The 19371-nt window shown below is 37.2% G+C and overlaps 1 protein-coding gene across 3 annotated transcripts in view; it reads right to left on the bottom strand.

The window, feature by feature from the left end:
• Positions 1-19371, bottom strand: part of BICC1 (BicC family RNA binding protein 1) — a 296610-nt gene that overhangs the window by 15956 nt on the left and 261283 nt on the right. For 2 of the 3 annotated variants that reach the window (XM_081267022.1, XM_081267024.1), the window contains exons 6-17: positions 19094-19147; positions 18382-18576; positions 17912-18163; positions 14621-14752; positions 12161-12347; positions 10173-10334; positions 9425-9621; positions 9152-9284; positions 8451-8607; positions 6241-6406; positions 2822-2861; positions 2004-2158 (exon numbers count right to left, since the gene is read on the bottom strand). In XM_081267022.1, the coding sequence (XP_081123148.1) occupies positions 2004-2158; positions 2822-2861; positions 6241-6406; positions 8451-8607; positions 9152-9284; positions 9425-9621; positions 10173-10334; positions 12161-12347; positions 14621-14752; positions 17912-18163; positions 18382-18576; positions 19094-19147 (1830 nt within the window). The remainder of the gene's footprint in view (positions 1-2003; positions 2159-2821; positions 2862-6240; positions 6407-8450; positions 8608-9151; positions 9285-9424; positions 9622-10172; positions 10335-12160; positions 12348-14620; positions 14753-17911; positions 18164-18381; positions 18577-19093; positions 19148-19371) is intronic. The other variant, XM_081267023.1, reaches the window with a different exon arrangement.

The raw sequence follows: 19371 nt of genomic DNA, 5'->3' as shown, positions 1-19371 counted from the left end.
AATCCTAGAGGAAGAAAGTGAGCTTTTTCTATCAAGCTCACTAAGTAATTCTTATGCCATATATTGTGGCAACATGTTTCTACATCACTTACATGTCACCTTTGGCTATGTGTCCTTGGTGTTAAGCCAGTATTAGATGTAAATTTTGTAAAATGAACTCAAGTTCTTTTTCTGACATTTACTGACCATGACTTTGAGGAAGACCTTATCCACTCTGGGCTAGTCTTTCCCCACTAGGAGATTGTCAGGACTGAATGAAGAGTGGATGGAAACCATTTAAAACCACACAGAATAAAATAAATGTGATTTAAGATAATTATTAACAACACATTAAAGGTGCACATAATACTCTGAGGCATTCCTCTGGATGCAAACGCACGAGTGGTTGAATGTGAGGAATTAGTTCCACCAGTGAACATTCATATACACAATCTCATCTCCTAGCAGTCTGTTGGTTTGCTCTGGAATCATTTTTTCACTAAAAACTTACTGTGCACCATGCTAAGCATAGCAGGGCCCTCTCTAATATCCTCCTCAGTACACTCAAATGAGAAAACAAGCTCGGAGAAGTGAAGTTACTCATCAAAACTATATATCTGGTCCGTGGTAGTTATGGGACCCTACTGCCCCTGCGCCTGACCACTATATAGCGGAAATGATCGTCCTTTTCAACTTGTAATACTGTTGATTTTAGAAGAACTGAATGCACATTTCTAAAGTCAAATACTTCATCTCTGAAACTACAGAAACACAATCATCAACTTAGCGCTTTACTCTGCCAAGGCAAGGGTGTGTGGAGTGGCAACCATAGGGTGCACCAGTTCGAAGTCTAAGGATTAGCACAGCAGTTTTAAGGTTTCTGGTAACAAAAGGAGATGTTTATTTTTTCTCGGCTCTAATGGCAGCAAGAGGAGTACCTCCCACAGCCTCGCAATTTTTCATAATGATTCCTACATTCTCACTGCTGAAGGTCACCTCAGTCTTTAAATACAGTCCTCCATGTGGCTACTGCAGCGCTAACAATGAAGTTCACAGGAAACAATTCTCTTTAGAATTTCAATAGTATTTTCTTTTTGACTTACTCAAAGAGAAAAATAATAAAACAGCATGTTTGCTTTTTTTGCCTTTCGCCAACAGTCTAATTTATTACAAAGAAAACGGGTGGAGAAAAGAAGGGCAATCTACAAGTGCTAGTTATTAGACTAACAATTATGAAACCATTAACCAGTATTTGTTTTTCCTTGTGCAGGGCTCCAGCTGAACACCATGTTTCTTGGATTAATCACTTTCATCCACGTTTGGGTTTGCAACCCCCCAGTATCATGTGTATATTGTGGGGGCTCACTCTCCAGCCCCACCCCCACGCCCAAAGCCTCATGCCCAAACCTGACACTTGTAAAGGGAAAAGGCCTGCGTAGTGAGTCACATGAAGCCTGGCTGAGAAGTATGGAACTCTGGACCCTCCTCCACATGCTAGGAATGCCAGCTTCCCAGTCTCACCCGGAGTAGTGCAGCCAACATCTGGGAAGCATAAAAATTTTGGAGCTCTTGTTTGAGATATTTCCTGCTGTGTTCTTGGCTCATCTGAACAGAGAATTTTTAACTCATATCTGAAAACCTGTTTTGGTTGAATATTTGCCTTTTCCCTCTATGGTGGCCTTGCTAGTGATACTCTTAGACAAAAGGCCTCTTTATACATTTTTATGGAATATTACATCTGCCCTTTACTTCATCTTAGGACTACGGTCACTTATGATACCTCTCCCCCAACAAAAACACACTTAACCAAATTTACATCTCCATTAATAGAGTGGAGAGAAGGCAGATAAAAACCATAATATGTAGGAATGCATCAATTTTATAACAATACATTTATAAGATAGAAATAAAAACACATGACCATTAATATTTTTTCCTGACGTCTACAAAGAACACGGGGAGGGGAGGACCAACCCCTTCTGCTGAGAGCAGACAGGCACAATGGGCAGAGCTTGACTACAAACCTCATACGTGGTCGTCATTGTAGGCTTATAGGACACATGGTTGGCTCTTCTCAGCTCCTTGATAGTTTCAGCCGGCATGGATTTAGAAAACCCTAGGCCACTCCAGGTATTTGTAGGTGTTCTGACCTCTGTCACCACTGGTTTCTTTAACATAGCTTTTGGAAAACAGAATAGAAGACAAATTCTCAGTGAGGTATTTGTGTGTGTGTGTGTGTGTGTGTGTGGTGCTGGGGATTGAACCCAGGGTCTTGTGCATATAAGTACTCTACCAACTGAGCTATATCCCCAGCCCCAGTTTAATGTACTTCTTAAATAAAATATGAATGTTGAGCTTTGCTTCTTTGATATGTTAAAGGAATGATTACTGAATGTTTCTTTCTTCCTTTTTTTAACATTTTTTATTTTTTAGTTGTAGATGGACACAATATCTTTATTTCATTTTCATGTGGTGCTGAGGTTTGAACCCAGTGCCTCCTGTGTGCTAGGCGAGGACTCTACCCCTGAGCCACAACCTCAGTCTCTGAATGTTTATTTCTTAACAAAAATATAAATGCCTAAAATACCCTAATAAAACATAACACCCAAAGTTACAATAAATGAAAAAAAGCAGGGGGGAGCTACACAACTTCTAATGATGAAATGGTAATATATTCAAGAAAATATATTCAAGTTCAACAGAATTTAAACAACTTGACCCCAAACATTTTGGGTTTCTTTTTATGAGTGACCAGTTTCTCAATTCACCATGAATTTTGAAAAACCATTTACTGAGCATACTAAAAAACAATCAAAGTACAAATCATTAGTACATCACTTACCTTTGGTTGCTAATAGCTTCTTTTGTTCATAATCAAATGCCTGAAAATGAAGCAGAGAAAATGTTTTTATTACTAATTTCTCCAAATGCCATGCAAACACTCTTTTTTTTTCCCATTTTCTTTTTTTTTCTTTTTTTTTTTTATTGGTTGTTCACAACTTTACACAGCTCTTGACATATCATACTTCATACATTAGATTGAAGTGGGTTATGAACCCCCAATTTTACCCCAAATGCAGATTGCAGAATCATGTCGGTTACACAGCCACAATTTTACATAATGCCCTATTAGTAATTGTTGTATTCTGCTACCTAAACACTCTATGGTTACACAGCAAAGGTTTTAACTATACCCCCTAAAACATATGCTAAGCTCTGCACCATGGGATGACAGAAATCCAATGCAGGCATGAGAAAGCTAAACATGCTTTTCAAAACTAACTAGTAAGAGTAACAAATTACCATTTTTTTTTACTTGAAGACATAGCAGCAACAGAGGTAGAATTTTTCCTTGAAAAAGAAAAAAATCCCATTCACTAAGAATATCTAGCACACCAGGACCACTATATGCTAAACTATCATGAATAACCTAATATCGATTTTGCTAAGTTTCAGAGTAACACATTACCAAAATGCTATCAGGTACCTACTGTCCTCCTCTCTGTTTCAAAATCCCCTCTTTATCTAGGTAAGTATGATCTGAGGTGGTATGATGTCAATACAACTTAAGAAGTTACTAACCTAACTGGCATAGTCTTTTCTTTTGAAGTGAGGTGAATGAAAATGGTCTATAACCATTACAGACTATAATGTTAATATATAACATTAACAAATTTAACCTAGTTCCTGTTTTGGTTTTTTGTTTTGTTTTGGGGGTGCAGGACTAGGAAGGTACCATACATGCACTCCACTAACATTGAATGAGTCACTGTGATGGAGTCAGATCTATGCAGAGACCAAGACAGGTCTTTCTAAGGACAGTAGTACAGATAGAGGTACATCTCAAATGCTAACCTAGTGTTCTCAACTCCTCGAATTAGGAACTTGCTAAGACTTGATTTACAGGTTCTCAAAGGCCCACCACCAGAAAGATCAAGAACCAAATGGCAGGAGCACTTTGACTCTTCTCCCAGGAAGACTGTGTCATGGTAGGTGTTCATGTAATTCACGGTCTGAACCAGGATGCTTCTCAGAGTGAAATGTGCTCTGAACAATACTGAGGCCAGGGTGATCGAAGTCAACAGGCTGTTCCAAACAAACAGTATGAAGGTGTTGGAATTTTAAGAAGATGACAATAAATCAGGAGAGGCAGATTTTTAGATAACACTATGATGGCATTTTTTAAATGCTAGTTCTAAAATGGCACAAGAAGTCTAAAATCACCTTTTAATTATTAATGTCCAAGGGCAAGGTGTAGTAAAGACCTAAATTCACTTGTTCAATGAATTCTGAGTACCTAGTGGTTAAAGAGAGTGTCCTGAGCTTTATAGAAGAATAATGAATCCAAAATAACCCACAGCCTCAATGACCTACAGTCTTAGGAGGGTTGAGTAAGAGGAATAACTGTTAAAAAAATTGGAAAGTATGGTAAGTGTGAAGAGAGAGCTAGCAACATGGCACTCAAGAGTAGTCGGGAGACGGATATATCTTTAGTCACAGAGAACAGGGACGTCTTCGATCTTTCTTCTATCAATGCTCAGTTGACTATTATCACTGATTTTCTAGTGATTTGAGAATCAGCTATTCACTGATGGCATAAGTACATCTATTCTATTTAAGTGGAAATGATGTCACCAAGAATAACCCTCTCATCCATTCTAAAAGAAACAGCCATAAAATTGGACAACTGAGATATAAAACTGATAGCAAAGAAGAACCACAATATAAACAAAAAAAAAAATACAAAGGAATGATAAAGGGGAACTGATACTTCTCAAATGGGAGAATTTTAATGTATGCTAACCAAAAATAAATTCACCACACAAAGTGAGGTAAATGTCTTTTTTAAAAACACTGACACATTATGAAGGCCATGGATTTTATAATATTAGTCACCTACAAATTCATGAAAATATTCAAATGCAAAGGATTAAAACAAAGATGAGGAGGACTAAATTAGAGCTCACTCTGGGACACTGTACTGTAACTTAGTTTCATGAATTAAGTTCTCTTACATGTATATCTATGGCAGTGTTTCTGGGATTTTGTAAAAAAGATTTTCATCTTTTTATGGAGGTGGGGGGATTGAGGGAGACAAATCCCTACTATGAAGTGAGTCTACCCAATAACTGATACTGAAAACTAGAAAATTTACAGAAAATTTTAAAAGCCCACAGGAAAAAAATCATTGTCTTTCATATTGTGATCTATATGGAAATCAGATTTCTGAATTTCATGGTCAGATATCTATTTTGAGTAATTAACCTAAATCTTTGAAAATGAATATAGAGAAAAGTCCTGTTGAGGAAGTTGCTTTAAACATAAAAATCTGTGAACCAGATGGGTATGATGGCACACACCTGTAATTCCAGGAAGGCTGAAGCAGGAAATTAGCAAATTCAAAGCTAGCCTCAGCAACTCAGTGAGGCCCTAAGCAATTTACTGAGACCCTGTCTCAAAATAAAAAATAAAAGGGCTGGGGACGTAGCTCAGGGGTTAAGTGCCTCTAAAAGATACTTAAAGAAAAGTTGTGAACCAACACAATCATCAAGAATATCAGCATCTACTTTCAAGGAACTAATAACTTTACAATAGGCTAGGCATGATGGCACACACCTATAATCCCAGCGGCTTGGGAGGCTGAGGCAGGAGGATCATGAGTTCAAAGCCAACCTTGGCAAAAGCGAGGTGCTAAGCAACTCAGTGAGACCCTGTCTCTAAATAAAATACAAAATAGGGCTGGCGATGGGGCTCAGTGGTTGAGTGCCCCTGAATTCAATCCCTGGTACCCAAAATTAAACAAACAAAACTTTACATTAGTTATTTTCATAACCATCTCAAAATGGCACCAAATTTACCATCTCCATTTTCACAGATGGAAGAATATTGGATCTGTGTATCCAAAACAATGTCATGATATGGTAATATTTGAAAATACATCTCTTGCATTCATCTAAATTTTTTCCAAAACACAGATGAATGATGTTATTTGCATAAGGCGCAGCGACACAAACCATTTTATGCCATTTTAATATTATATTTTAAAGAATTCTTCTCACTTAAGCTAAATCCTGTTTCATGGTTAATGTTAATAGTAAAACCAATTCCTACATAACAGACATATATTTAAATTTCACTTTGACCAGAGCAGAGAAGGAAAAGCCAGTTTCTGTACTACTCACTGCTAAACACTCAGTGAATTCTTCATGCCCTCACCTGAGCACCCTGCATTTGAATGACTTTTCTGCTTTTCTCCATTACCTGCATGTTGATATATGATGGACGTGGGGCAAGGCGGGCCCTTTCAGAGTTTTGCTGGGCAGCTGCGGCCCTCTCTGCTGCACGTTCACTTCCTGGAGCCTTCTTATCAGCCACGGGGCTTTCTGCAGCACTCAGTTCAGGGTCTGAGAGCAACCTGTCAGTGCTGCTGTGAAAAAGAGTTTGGAATTTAGCACTCTACCATACAGACAGATGTACTGCAGTACTTCCTAGGTGCCACATTTACTGGGCATATTTACCTTCATCGACTATTTACACGTATTAACTCATCTAATCTTCACAAGGATGCTGTGATATAAGTTCTATTGTCATTCTCATTTAACAGATAAGGGAAGTACCTTGTTCAAGGTCACACCTCCAATGTAAATGGTAGAGTTGGAATATGAATCCGGGCACTCTGACTCTAGAACTAGAGCTTCAAACTGTTTCATAATACACACATTCTATGTCATGCTATACAATATATGGTAGAGAGAAAATAGACATAAGACAAGATTTCTCATGTTTACACATCAAGGAGATATCAATGACTCACATGTACAAAGCCTAAACAGAGATGAATAAATCTGACATCATTTGTGTGTACAGTGCCTATGACACTGGTAACAAATAGGGGTAGCAGATAAATAAGAAATATTTTACAATACCTAATTAGGGGTATAGGTAGAGCATGAAAATGCTTCTTATAGCAGGCAACAGCTGAAATACAACACATGATAATGTAGAGTACATGAACCTCAAGTTCAAATCCAAGTGCACCATTAGTCTCAAATAAAATAGGGATCAATCAAAGAACCAATTTGCTCATCATGTCTTCATAGTTTTATTCATTCAACTATTCAGTTGTGCCAAGGGAATTTACAGGGATTTAGAAAGGGTGATTGAAGTTCAAAAGGAAGAACAATGAACTTTGCTCGACAAAAGTTGACAGAAGCTTCACAGAGGACATTTGAACTGGGAATTAAGGGCATTGCAAGATCACTGGTGTCAAAGGTCAGGAGAAAGCACCACTGGGAGGGAAGAGCATAAGGAAAGGAAACAGGCACTGCAGACCACAGAGGCTCTGTAAGCCACAATGTGATAAGATTTAGATTAAAAAAAATCACTAGAGCAAAGTCAAGGATAGATGAAACTGATGAGAGATGAGTAGAGGGAGACAATTCTGGAGGACGCAGCTTAATCCAGATGGGAGATGAGAAGAAGGTGCAGAACACAGTCAGTGATGAAAGGAATAAACTTATGCTTCAACTGCTTCAATCGAAAAAGAAAGCAAAATCGTTTTTCTGACCTATATTGAAGAACATTAACTTGGTTTATTAAAAGAAAAACAGATAAAACATAGTTGGGTAAATTGAGACCAGAGTTCACAGAGCAAAATGGTCTTTAATAAGAGAGGATGGAAATAAAAACTATTATGCTAATCTTTGCATAAAAATACATAAGGAACTAAGGAGGCAGTAGAGGAAATCAATTGGATGGGGATGGGTGGGAGAACAACAAAAGAAAGGAAATAAACAGAAAAATAGAAATACAGCAAGGAAAAAGGAAATAGACCAAGGACAAAGGAAATGGAGCAAAGATGGTACACTGGCAACTAGGCCATGGTCAGGGAACTTTAGAGTCAACACAATTCATGCATTTGTACTCAATGTGACTTGTCATGATTCATGATACTGTGAAGCACTTATTGAAAAGTTCCACTGATTACCTTGGACAAGGAGAGCCACAGCTTAAGAAAGAACCCCTACTGAAAGGGAGTTAACTGTCGGAAAACCTCTAACAGCACAAATCAAGGAGGAAAAAAACTGTCCCAAGTGATTACTAAAAAGCAGAAAGATTATTAGTTTCTGAGCAATATAGGTGGTTTAGAGGACATATATACACCCAACTGACTATATGGAGAGGAAATTATAAAGAACATGGGCAAGCATAAAAATTCCCAGATATTACCCCTTAAAAGTACAAGGGATATGGCTTAGGGTGGCAGAGCACTTGACTAGCATGCACAAGGCCCAGGGTTCAAACCCCAGGGCCCCCCCCCCCACAAAAATTGAAATGATTATTAAGAAGAGCAATGAAAAAAGACCCGACCTGACCCGAACCAGAGTGCTAACCATCAAGTTTAAAACAAGTTCAGTCTGCTATATATTATCTTTCACAGAATCAAGGGCTTTTAAGATTAAAATACATACTGTAAGTGTGAGTTTTTCGTGCCTTGCAATAGCTCTACTGTCTGCCTCTTGGCACAGGAAACCTTGGAGTGACCCATCATCTGTTTTAAGTCACCAGCATTTCCAGAATGGGAAGGACTTCGAGGCATGCCTACTTCAACAAAAGCATCATTACAACCTGCAGAGCAGAAGAAAAAGGTGAAAAATCTAAACAACATCACATTACAGTTCACTATTATCTGCAATGGGAAAAAAATTAGAACCCAATTCTGCAGAGACATTGTTAGCCTGATAAAGGCTTAAAGGTTTTCAGCTGAATAGAGGATGCCGCAACAAATTCTGGCTTCACAAAAACTCAATTTAAAAATATTTTTAAAAGAGTGTTAGCAGGGTAAGGGAGCTACAAGAAGACACTCCAACTTGAGGGAGAGATATTTCTATAAAAGCGTTTAGTTTGTTGATGCTTTCTTGTTACACAGGTAAATTAACTTAGGAAGGTCCAATGTAAGGGGAAAGTGATATTTCTGTGGAAAGTAGTTTTCTGTAAACTTCTCACCATGCTCATTGGCAATTCGTTCAAGATATTCCCTCTGCACATAGCGAAGGTGAGTCACAGTTGGTTGGCAAAACCAATTCTAAATTACTGCACAGATTCTCCACAATCCCCTTTATCAGAGTAACAAACCAGACTGACATTCAGGAGAAAAGTTACAGTTCCTGACCTTCTGAAGGATTTGATTTTGGAGAAGCCTGCTCAGACCCAGTTGTCTGGATGGATGGATCGCCATGATTCCCACTTAGCACTTTTTCTCCAAGTGATGAAGTTGATATTGCACCATATTTTATATTTGGAGACTGAAATAATAGAAAATAATATACAGATAAGGTCATGAATTTACAATTTAAAAATCATTTTAGGTAAAGATTAAAGCATGTTACAAGCAGTTTTCTCTTAAAACAGTGCAGATGATACCACTGAAGCAGAAGGGCATTACCTGTGCATGTCCATTTAAAGAAGCGGTGATTTTTTTGCCTTCTGTCTGCATACTGTTGATATGAACATCAACAGGAGTCAAGCCAGGAGGGGGTGATGGAGCTGTGTGCCCATAGGTGGGCACTCCAGACAATAAAATATTGGTTAATGTGGCTTGCGCGGTAGATGGGATCATAAGGTGTGGTATGGCAGAGAAACCTATGGTAACATTACATGAAGACAGATTTTAGACAAGAAAAAAATTCACGAACTACTGCTATTTTCAGTAACAATAATTAAATATTTTTTTTGCTGACAATTTAGAAGATAATTCTATGTTAATCTCTCTATAGATTCAACATTACTATGAAAACATACAAGAATGTTAAAGTAAAGCAACACCTTTGAGAATGTTTATTCCAAGCTGCTCTCTATACAAATGAGGAAATAAGGGAGCACAAAGCCTGTTTTCCAATCACCAGATTGTCAGCCTGGCCGTGCCTCGTGCCTTGGTCACTGCTCCCTGAACATCAAGCCCTTTTCCCTAATTTGCTTATCCCATGTGAAAATTACATTTTATTTTTATGAAAAACTCATTGCTTTGTTGTGTCTCATTTGAACTAATTTACACATCAGGGAATTCCTGTTTTGTTGGAGTGGAGTCTGAACCATAGTTTTTCCCTACAGAAACTGAATCATTTGTAAATTTTATTTCAAAACTGATAACACTTAAGAATACATGCCTTTGATCACACTTGTATGATACTGACCTGTGGCACTTGAAGTATTAGCAAGTGGGGGTGCCCATAACGTGGGGCTGGGCGTGCCAGAACTTGGACTTTGCAAGGGACTGACTGAGCTATTAAGAGCATTCAGGAGTGAGTTCGGGTTTGTTGAAGTGTTTAGCGATAAGGTGGTTGGCCCCAGAAGACCTGCAATAAATGAATGTAAAGTTAATACACATGAATTCAAGATTTCCCAATAAAGATAGCACTCATACTGCCATCTGGAATGTACATCAATATGATCTGATATTTTCTAAATACAAAATATGGGTGATGGATTTTCTTTCAAATATCTACATAAAATATTTCTTTACACAGCTCCAACACAGAAACCAGCTAACCCACAAATAGATGCTGGCAGAAAAAGGAAGACAGATATGCCCAAACCAGGACAGCAGTCAGGGTCACTGAGCACCACCAGGGGCTTTCTATTTTTATCAGCCAGTGAGGATGAACAAGTGGGGATGCATTTTTATTTCTCTGCATACCTCACTTGTCATCTGCTCCCAAACAAATGCTTTTCAAAGCACTCATAGTTAGCAGTAACTGGGGAAAGCTTTCCTGTGGTAGAATGGGTCCACTTGGCACCTTTGTAGATAGGCAGAGAGCTATCTGAACAGTTCTTATATGTATGTCAGAACATATACATGACCATGACTTCTTTCAGTGTCATCCCAATAATGAAACCTTTCCTTGGAAAAAATTTTTTTTGTTTTTGTTTTAAGAATTTGATACTTGATTAAATAAATTAGGTTTTGCTTCTGTTATTTGAAATGTGTTCGAAAATAAAATATGCATTTGTGTATGTTTCTAGGAATACATATAAAGCAGGAGTATTACAGAATGGGTATAGCCATGAATACATTTTTAAAATTCAGTAACTCTGTTCTTTGCTCGCCTTCTCACTAGTGCAGGATAAATTTGGTTCCTGCTAAGTTACCTGACTGGCACTTCCTGGTTCATAGGCATTGCTATGTTATTATGACTGTTCAGGTCCCTGTGGAAGGAATAACTTTGGCAGGTGAGAGACAAAGGGAAAAAACCCTCTTTATTTGTAATGGTGCTAAGAATGGTTCCTTGGATTCATAATCATATTATTATCAGATTACATTTTTTAAATGCAAAAACAAGTATTAGAAAAATATTTTAAAGATTGCTGAGAATGTTTTTTCTGCCTCAAATCAGCACTGAATGGAATGATTTACTAGGGTTACTGTACTAGCTTTTCATATAAAGACAACTGAGAAATGTGCAAGAAAGCAGTGAACCTAGCATAACTATAATGGAGCAACTAAAGTCAGCCTGTAAGATTGCAATCCACAGATGAGGCCATAAGTACCACTATGACGATTAGGTGGCTCACCCTGCTATCTTAATGAACCAAAGCACCAACAGAGATTGTTCATTTCCTTTTCTATTGCTTGCTGTAGATACAGGTCCATTTGCAGCCCTTGGTGGCTAGGATCCTTTTGTGTCTGGCTTGGCAGGCCTAACTACCATGGGTACAGCTCTGATTGCTTTCTCCTTCCACTTTCCCCACCTCTCATACAGATTTGCAATTACTTTTTCAAAAGCAAACTGGATAATCTTTATCTCTAGGGACTGATGGCAATATTACAAATGCAAGAGAGAACAAACACATAAATTATAGTGAGCCTGCTCACTTCAATCTCAATAGCATTCTTAATTTAGAAGAACAAACAGTCACTGAAAATAAAAGTCAGACCTTGATTATTTATGCCAACACAGGAAGAATCTGGGTAACCACAATCCACAGATCCTACCAATAACAACAACAACAAAAACCCCAAAACAGTCCGATTTGAGTTTTGTTACTTTTCACCTGATCTTAGGGCCTAAAGAAGAAGATATTAAAAACAGCATTTCAATGTAAACCCAAATGGTAGAAAGAAAGGGAACCGGATAAGCATTTCCCCAGTGACTGAGAAGCACTGTAATAATAAATTTTATACCTAGTCCAGTGAGTCCGAGGCCTGCTGAAGCTAAGATATCCAGGCTGGGACATGCCAGGCCGGCTGGGCACGATGCTGGGGATGAACTGGTTGCTATGGTAACCCCACTGCTTTCAAGTCCGAGGAGACATTTCCTTGCTTCATACATATTTAAGGCATTTCGCTCAACACTTTTCACAATCACAGACTATGAAAACACATAATGGGGGAAAAAAAGTGACATGCAAGAAGTCTACAATGAATGGGGGAAGGGTAGGTGGAAAGTGAGTATGCTAATAATTCCACTCAGGGGATATGTTAATGCCACTTTAAAATCAACTGCAAATCCTAAACACTCATTTCTTAATTTTTGGTAAAGCTGAAAATTTTAGTTACCCTTTATTGCATGTGTCCTGTGTTCCAGGCACTGATGGAAGCTGCACAAATGTTCCAGTTCTCACCAAAACCTTATGAGGTGGGATCATTGTTCACATTCAGTGTGTTAAGTGAATTGGTGAAGGTCATGGCACAGCTGCAGAGGACAGCAAGAGGACTAGAACTCCAGACCCTCTCCACAGTCTCTCTTCTTTACCTTAAAGCTCTCCCTGCTTTACCTTATCTTTACAAACCAAGTCCAACTTGTCACAACATACACACTGCATGACCATAGTCACTTATAATATCTGATATTTATAGTCGATTAGTTGACTGACCTTGAGGTACCACTCCCCCTCACTGAGCTCATGGTAAAAGAAAATTACAAATCTTTCTTCCCCCTCAATGGACTCATCTAGAAAATTGGAAATGTGAACCCAAAGGGGAAAGGTTCCAACAGATAGTAAAGAAAATTTGTGGCTAAGAAAGTAGTTAAAGCAGTAGTTGGAGTCAGGCCAGGCAGATGAAATTAAATGGCCAGGGGATGCTGTAAGGTTTCCAAGTTCTGATTGGCAATCTGTTTTTCCCTGATGCCTGCCCATTTATTCCTGAACTCCTGGAATTCTTGTGCCTGTCCATCTTTATAAGCACACGTCCTTGAATAGCTCTTCAAGCCTTTACCTTTTAGTCCTGGTAGCTCTACTAATTCTAGTTAACTCAGATCAGTCAAGCATGAAGCTTCACAATACATAAAATTAATGTCCTGTTATCTAAATGTCAACTCACTATTTTTTCAAATTCACTTAGAATCAGGGCTTTTTCTCTAAAGTTTTCTTTTGAAGAAGGTATAATTATTTTTCTTCAGTTGGATAATAAATATTATAGTATTTACATATACAAAATTACACTATATATTATATACAAACAATTATACATATATGATAATGTTTACAGTTTAGAAATTAAAAACTGGAAGGCACAACCATTTGGTATTATCTACTATAGTAAGTTAAGGAACTCAATTCAGTTCAGGAATTAAATTTTTTTTTCTAAACTTTCCATAAACTTAACACAGTTACATTTTATAAATCCTTTTATCAGGATATTTCTTTAAAATATAGAAAACCAAACTTGATACAACATCTCTGTATTTAGCACTTATTTGTTTCTGACTGTTGAAACTGAGCACAGCATTCCTTCCCCTTGTTTCATAATTCCATTCTTCTAGCTCCTAGTCCAAAGGCATCTCATTGTGAATTTGCTGTGACCCTTCCAGATGATGCTTTGCACTTTAGAAAATAATACATGCACATTCATGCAAGAACCATGTACCATTTAGTACATGCTGTCATGCAATTTGTGATTTTTTTTCAATCAGCATCATTTTATTTGACCTCTGGTGTAAATGTGTCTTCAGTGTGTGCAACTAGAGGTACAATGGCTGCAAGTAGGAATCAGTATTCTGAGTATGATCAGGTGGTCTCAAATTGTTCTGCAAATGGCTCTGCTAATTTTCACATTAATGTAGGAACATTGGTGTTTCCTCACATTCTCACTAGCACTTAAGTGTAACATTTTTTTCATTAAATTTTTACCTTATATGAAATTACAGAGTTTTTGCAACATCTTAGAGAAAAGGTTACAAGAAGGCTAAAGATCTTGTTAAAGTCTTTATTAAAAAGAATGGCAAGTGTTCTTTAAATCGTTAGGGCTGGCACTGTGGCTGGCATATAATAAATGCTCTTATTTTTAATTGCTTTGGATATGTACAGGCACGCGCACGTGCGAGCGCACGCGCGCACACACACACAGTCTAACCAACTATGGCAACTATGTAAAGCTTTAAAGTTACCAGATTGCAAACTAAGGGTTTTCTCTTTCCTTCACATGTATTTATAGAAAAATAATGGTTACAAAAAATGGACTATAAAAACCAACAAATACATAAAGAAAATAATGACCAATAATGGTGTTACAAATCAATATTGTTAACACTACATAGATAATAACACATATGAGAGTATTAGTTCCATGTAAATTTAAATACACACTTGTATGCAAAATAAAACTATACAGAATGACTCCCTGGATCCAGACTGAACCAACCTTGCTAGGCTGCTTTGGCTTTGGTTTAATGCTGATAAAGACATCAAGCTGTTCCATCAACTGAGCAATGAACTGTGGGTCTACTTCAATTTCTTCCTTCATATCAAACATCAGCACAAGAGGAAGACAACCCTAGAAAATATCACAATAGAATGTGTAGGAGTTAATAATTTCAAAACCTGATTATTCAACATGCCTACAAAGAATGCAATATTTTATAGATTTAAAGAATAAACCAAAGTATTAAAGCTAAATTATATATCTTCACATAGTTTGGAGGGCTGGTGTGGGAATAATGTTGAGGGGGAGGAAATTATTTTTTGGAGTACAAAATTATATACCTTAAGTTCCTGGTTTGGGCCCTGAATTTTTTTATTTTTATTTATTTATTTTTTACCCACTCTCCACTTTGGAAAATTCCTTCATTCTCTGACTTTAGATTTGTTAGGGGAGGCAGAAATGAGATTCTCAGCCACATCAAGGGTACTAATCTTCTGTCTTGGCTCAACAACATAAAAGTGGTGTCTTTTACTGCATCCTGAAAGCTAAACAAGCACTGGCACTTAAAGAGCCCCACATTTTGAGTCTGGCCTTGCTTGTCCTGCCTCAAAGTCTGCCCCTTTCTCCAGGCCAGGGTAGTTCATCATTATCCCTTCAACAGATCCTTTGTTTTGGAATCTTAACTCATCAGAGGATGCTTCTTTTTTGGGGTGGAGGGGGTTGGGGGGGTTGGGGATTGAACTCAGGAGCACTCAACCACTGAGCCCCATCCCCAGCCCTATTTTGTATTTTATTTAGAGACAGGGTCTCACTGAGTTGCTTAGCACCTCACTTTTGTGGAAGCTGGCTTTAAACTTGTAATTCTCCTGCCTCAGCCTCCCAAGCTGCTGGAATCAGAGGCTTCTTTACCAACCAAGTCCTACTTGCCTTCTGCTACAGCTACTTGCCTGTCTCTTTCCTGTAGTGAACTGTAACTGCTGTTTCTCCTTCAACAGTTCCCAATTTAGCGCTGCAGTTTTATTTAGACTTCTTTTCCTCTGATGCTTTCCTTCTGGCCCCTAATCTAAGGAGTTTAGGAACTATGTAACCTTTGTTTTCTGATGTGCAGGTTACCATTCAGCGCTAGCCTGCTGGTTACAGGATTTGGTACACATGTACCAGGAGAAGCTAATGTTAAACGTAGATGATTAAAGAAAATTTTTACCACATGCAACTCAGAGCATTAATCTCCAGATTACATAAAGAACTCAAAATACTCAACGCCAAGAAAACAAGTAACCCAATCAATAAATGGGCTAAGGAATTGAACAGACACTTCAAAAAACAAGAAATACCATCCATCAACAAATATATGAAAAAAATGTTCAACATCTTGAGCAATTAGAAAAATGCAAATCAAAACTACACTGAGATTTCATCTCACTCGTATCAAAATGGCAATTATCAAGAAAAAATGTTGGTGAGGATGTGGGGGAAAAGTTTCACTCATACACTGCTGGTGGGACTGAAAATTGGGGCAAACATTATGGAGATCAATATGGAGATTCCTTAGAAAACTTGGAATGGAACCACCATTTGACCCAGCTATCCCATTCCTCAATTTATACCCAAAAGACTTAAAACCAGCATACTACAGTAACACAGACACATCAATGTTCATAGCAGCTCAGTCACAATAGCCAAATTGTGGAACCAACCTAAATGCCCTTCAACAGATCAACAAAGAAAATGTGGCATATAAACAATGGAATATTACTCAGCCTTAAAGAGGAATGAAATAATGGCATTTGCAGGGTAAATGGATGGAGCTGGAGAATATTATGCTAAGTGAAATAAGCCAGTCCCATAAAACCAAAGGCCAAATGTTTTCTCTGATATGCAGATACTAATTTACAGTAAGATGGGGTTGGAGGTGGCTAGGGAAGAATAGAGGTATTTTGGATTAGGCAGAGGGGAGTAAAGAAAGGGGAGGGTATAGGGGGATAGGAAAGATAGTAGAATGAATTGGACATTATTACTCTATGTGCATATGTGACTGCATGACCAGTGTTAATTCCACATCATGTACAACCAGAAGAATGAGAAGTTATACTCCATTTATGTATGATGTGTCAAAATGCATGTATAACTAATTGAAACAAATTTTAAATTTTTTGCTCATGGATAAAAGTATTTTTCAGGATGGTACTAAATAAAAAGGTAACTAAAATACAGGTAAACCTTTTTAATTTTTCCCTCTCTTCTTCCAATCTTGTGCAATCATAGGTGTGACTGAAGTATGAATGTGAATCATAACCGCACAGAATGCTTGAAAACTTTCACTGAACTAAAAAAAAAAAAATCTAGAGAACTTGAAAAGAAGAAAATTTGAAGAGTAATGATAACAATTTTTAGATATGAATATGCTACCTGATGAGTAATATATTAAAAATTAGCTGATAAAATAAACTTGTCCAAAAATATATTTAAAAACATAAATTTCTTAAAGTACATTATAATCCTAAGTGATTATATGACAAGTTTTCATCTGTCAGAGGAATGGCGTCAACAATACAAATCTGGATTTTCTGAAAGTCTCTCAAAAATGAATTCGGCAAGTTAATAGCAGCAAAGGTCACCTAATGCTTACTAATTCAAATATCACTAAATGCTGAGCAATGAACAAGAGAAAACAGTGCAGATGTTAACAAGGATATTGTATTCATCCATTTTGTTACTAAACATTAACCTACATAAGAAGGGAAATACTGTAAATTACAAATCAGAAGCAGTATGAATTAATATAGCTCTGTTGTTTTTCTTCAATAAGTAACACTAAAATTCATGGCTTAAATTAATTGTATTTATATCAGAAATTTATAAAATGTACAAAGGTGCCAGGTTTCCAAACATGGTGTCTTTGAGGATGAAATTTAAATAGTATTTTTATTTTTCTGCTTCAACAGAAGAAATTCTTGTCAAGTGAAAAGGTGTACCAGAACTACATGTCACGAAATAATCATCTACCATCTATGCCATAAAACATAATCAATTATTTCATTGTGATCTTTTCTGTGTTCAGACTAAGATAAAAATAACACTGCAAGAAAGTCACCTACATAATGAAATTGAGCCTACTGAGGAGCCATGAACCTTATTCTTTAATTCCTTTTACCAAGAAACTATTCTATTTGACCAGCCTTCCAAAGTGCTTTCTTAAACATCAAATTAGCAGAGTAAATAGTACAACAACAAACCTTGTATCCAAAGAAATTAAATAAAAGATTACAACACTAATTTCAGGAACCTTACCATGAGATATTGCCTTGCAAGACAAACAGACTCAATGGTGCCCTGGAGGTAGACGGTGGATTTCTTCTGTGGATTACTGGGATCAGGAAAGTGGATTTGAGCACCCGTTCTCTGCATGATATGTTTGATGTTGCTCCCATTTCGACCCATCATAAAGAGATGATGTTGGGCTGCAATGTCTAATTGCGTGCTCACAGGAATAGCAGATGCTAAGCTCCCAGCAAGATGTTCTAACAGCATGGCAGTTCCTTCCTGGTAGAAAGGATGGGAGGGAAATTATCATATAAAACATAGCTGCCCATGTGTAGGATAAGAGCCTACTGCACTTCTATCCGCTATGGAAAAACATAGCACATTCTATAAATCCAAATGTAACACAAAGGAAAATTCTGGAAAACAAATTAGTCTTATATCTTTTTAAAATAAAACTTGCATGATTTATAATAACGAGAATAATCTAAGTCATTTACCTTCACAGCACTAGTGTTATTCTGAGACCCTCGTACTATGACAGTAGCACCATACATTCGGGAACGCTGTTTAAATGATACTGATATGTTGTACGTTTGTGATATGTGCTGAATTGAGGGGGAATTAGGATCGGGAACTGGTTGAAGAATTCCAGCAATTGGTAACTCAAACATCAGCACCAAAGGAAGCAGCTCCTAAAACAAAGTTATGAGAACCCAAAGCAGACAGTTAAAGCATTATGATTCCTTTGTTCTTTTCTGAAGATGGATTTAAAAACATAAATTTCTTTGATGGTAGACATAAGCTTAGGTTGACTATATACGATATTTAAATGGAAGAAACCTTTTATGAAACCTTAGAGCTTGTGACTCACACTAACTGTGGATTTTTCCTCAAGCCTCTATAGGACCATTTAAAAATCATAAGGGAAACTGAGCCAGATGAATTCAAAACATCTCGGAGAAACATTTTCAATAGAAAACAGTTTTATGAGTTAACATAGAACTTCATTTTTAAAATACTGATAATAAAACATCTACGGTAAAAAATAAGGTAGCAGATGCCATAAAGCACATGAAAACAACTATGACACTATTTCGTACTTACAAAATATGATTTGGTTATAAAATGGTAAAGTCTGATATTTTAAAGCCTTATAATGCAACTGTTGCTGACATGGATTTACCATGTGAAAGAGTAATATATAGTTACCCGAATTCTAACTCTGGCAGATTCTACTCCTGCTGGTTGTCCTGCTATAGATACCTGCAAAAGAAAAAAATATAGTTTAATGTATTTTAATCAAACTCACATCTGCATTTCTAGTTATCACATCCTTGTTACTCAAAGTGTAATCCAGGGACAAAGAGAATTAACATTAGTTGGGAGCTCATTAAAAATAACAGATTTCAGGCCCCAACCCAGATATGCTTAACAGAATTTGCATTTTAATGAGATCTCAGATGATGTATGTCAACTGATCTAAATCA

This window comes from Spermophilus citellus, assembly GCF_964194105.1.
Source record: "Spermophilus citellus genome assembly, chromosome: 15".
Taxonomy (NCBI): Eukaryota; Metazoa; Chordata; class Mammalia; order Rodentia; family Sciuridae; genus Spermophilus; species Spermophilus citellus.
This window is presented reverse-complemented; position numbering and strand designations above follow the sequence as displayed.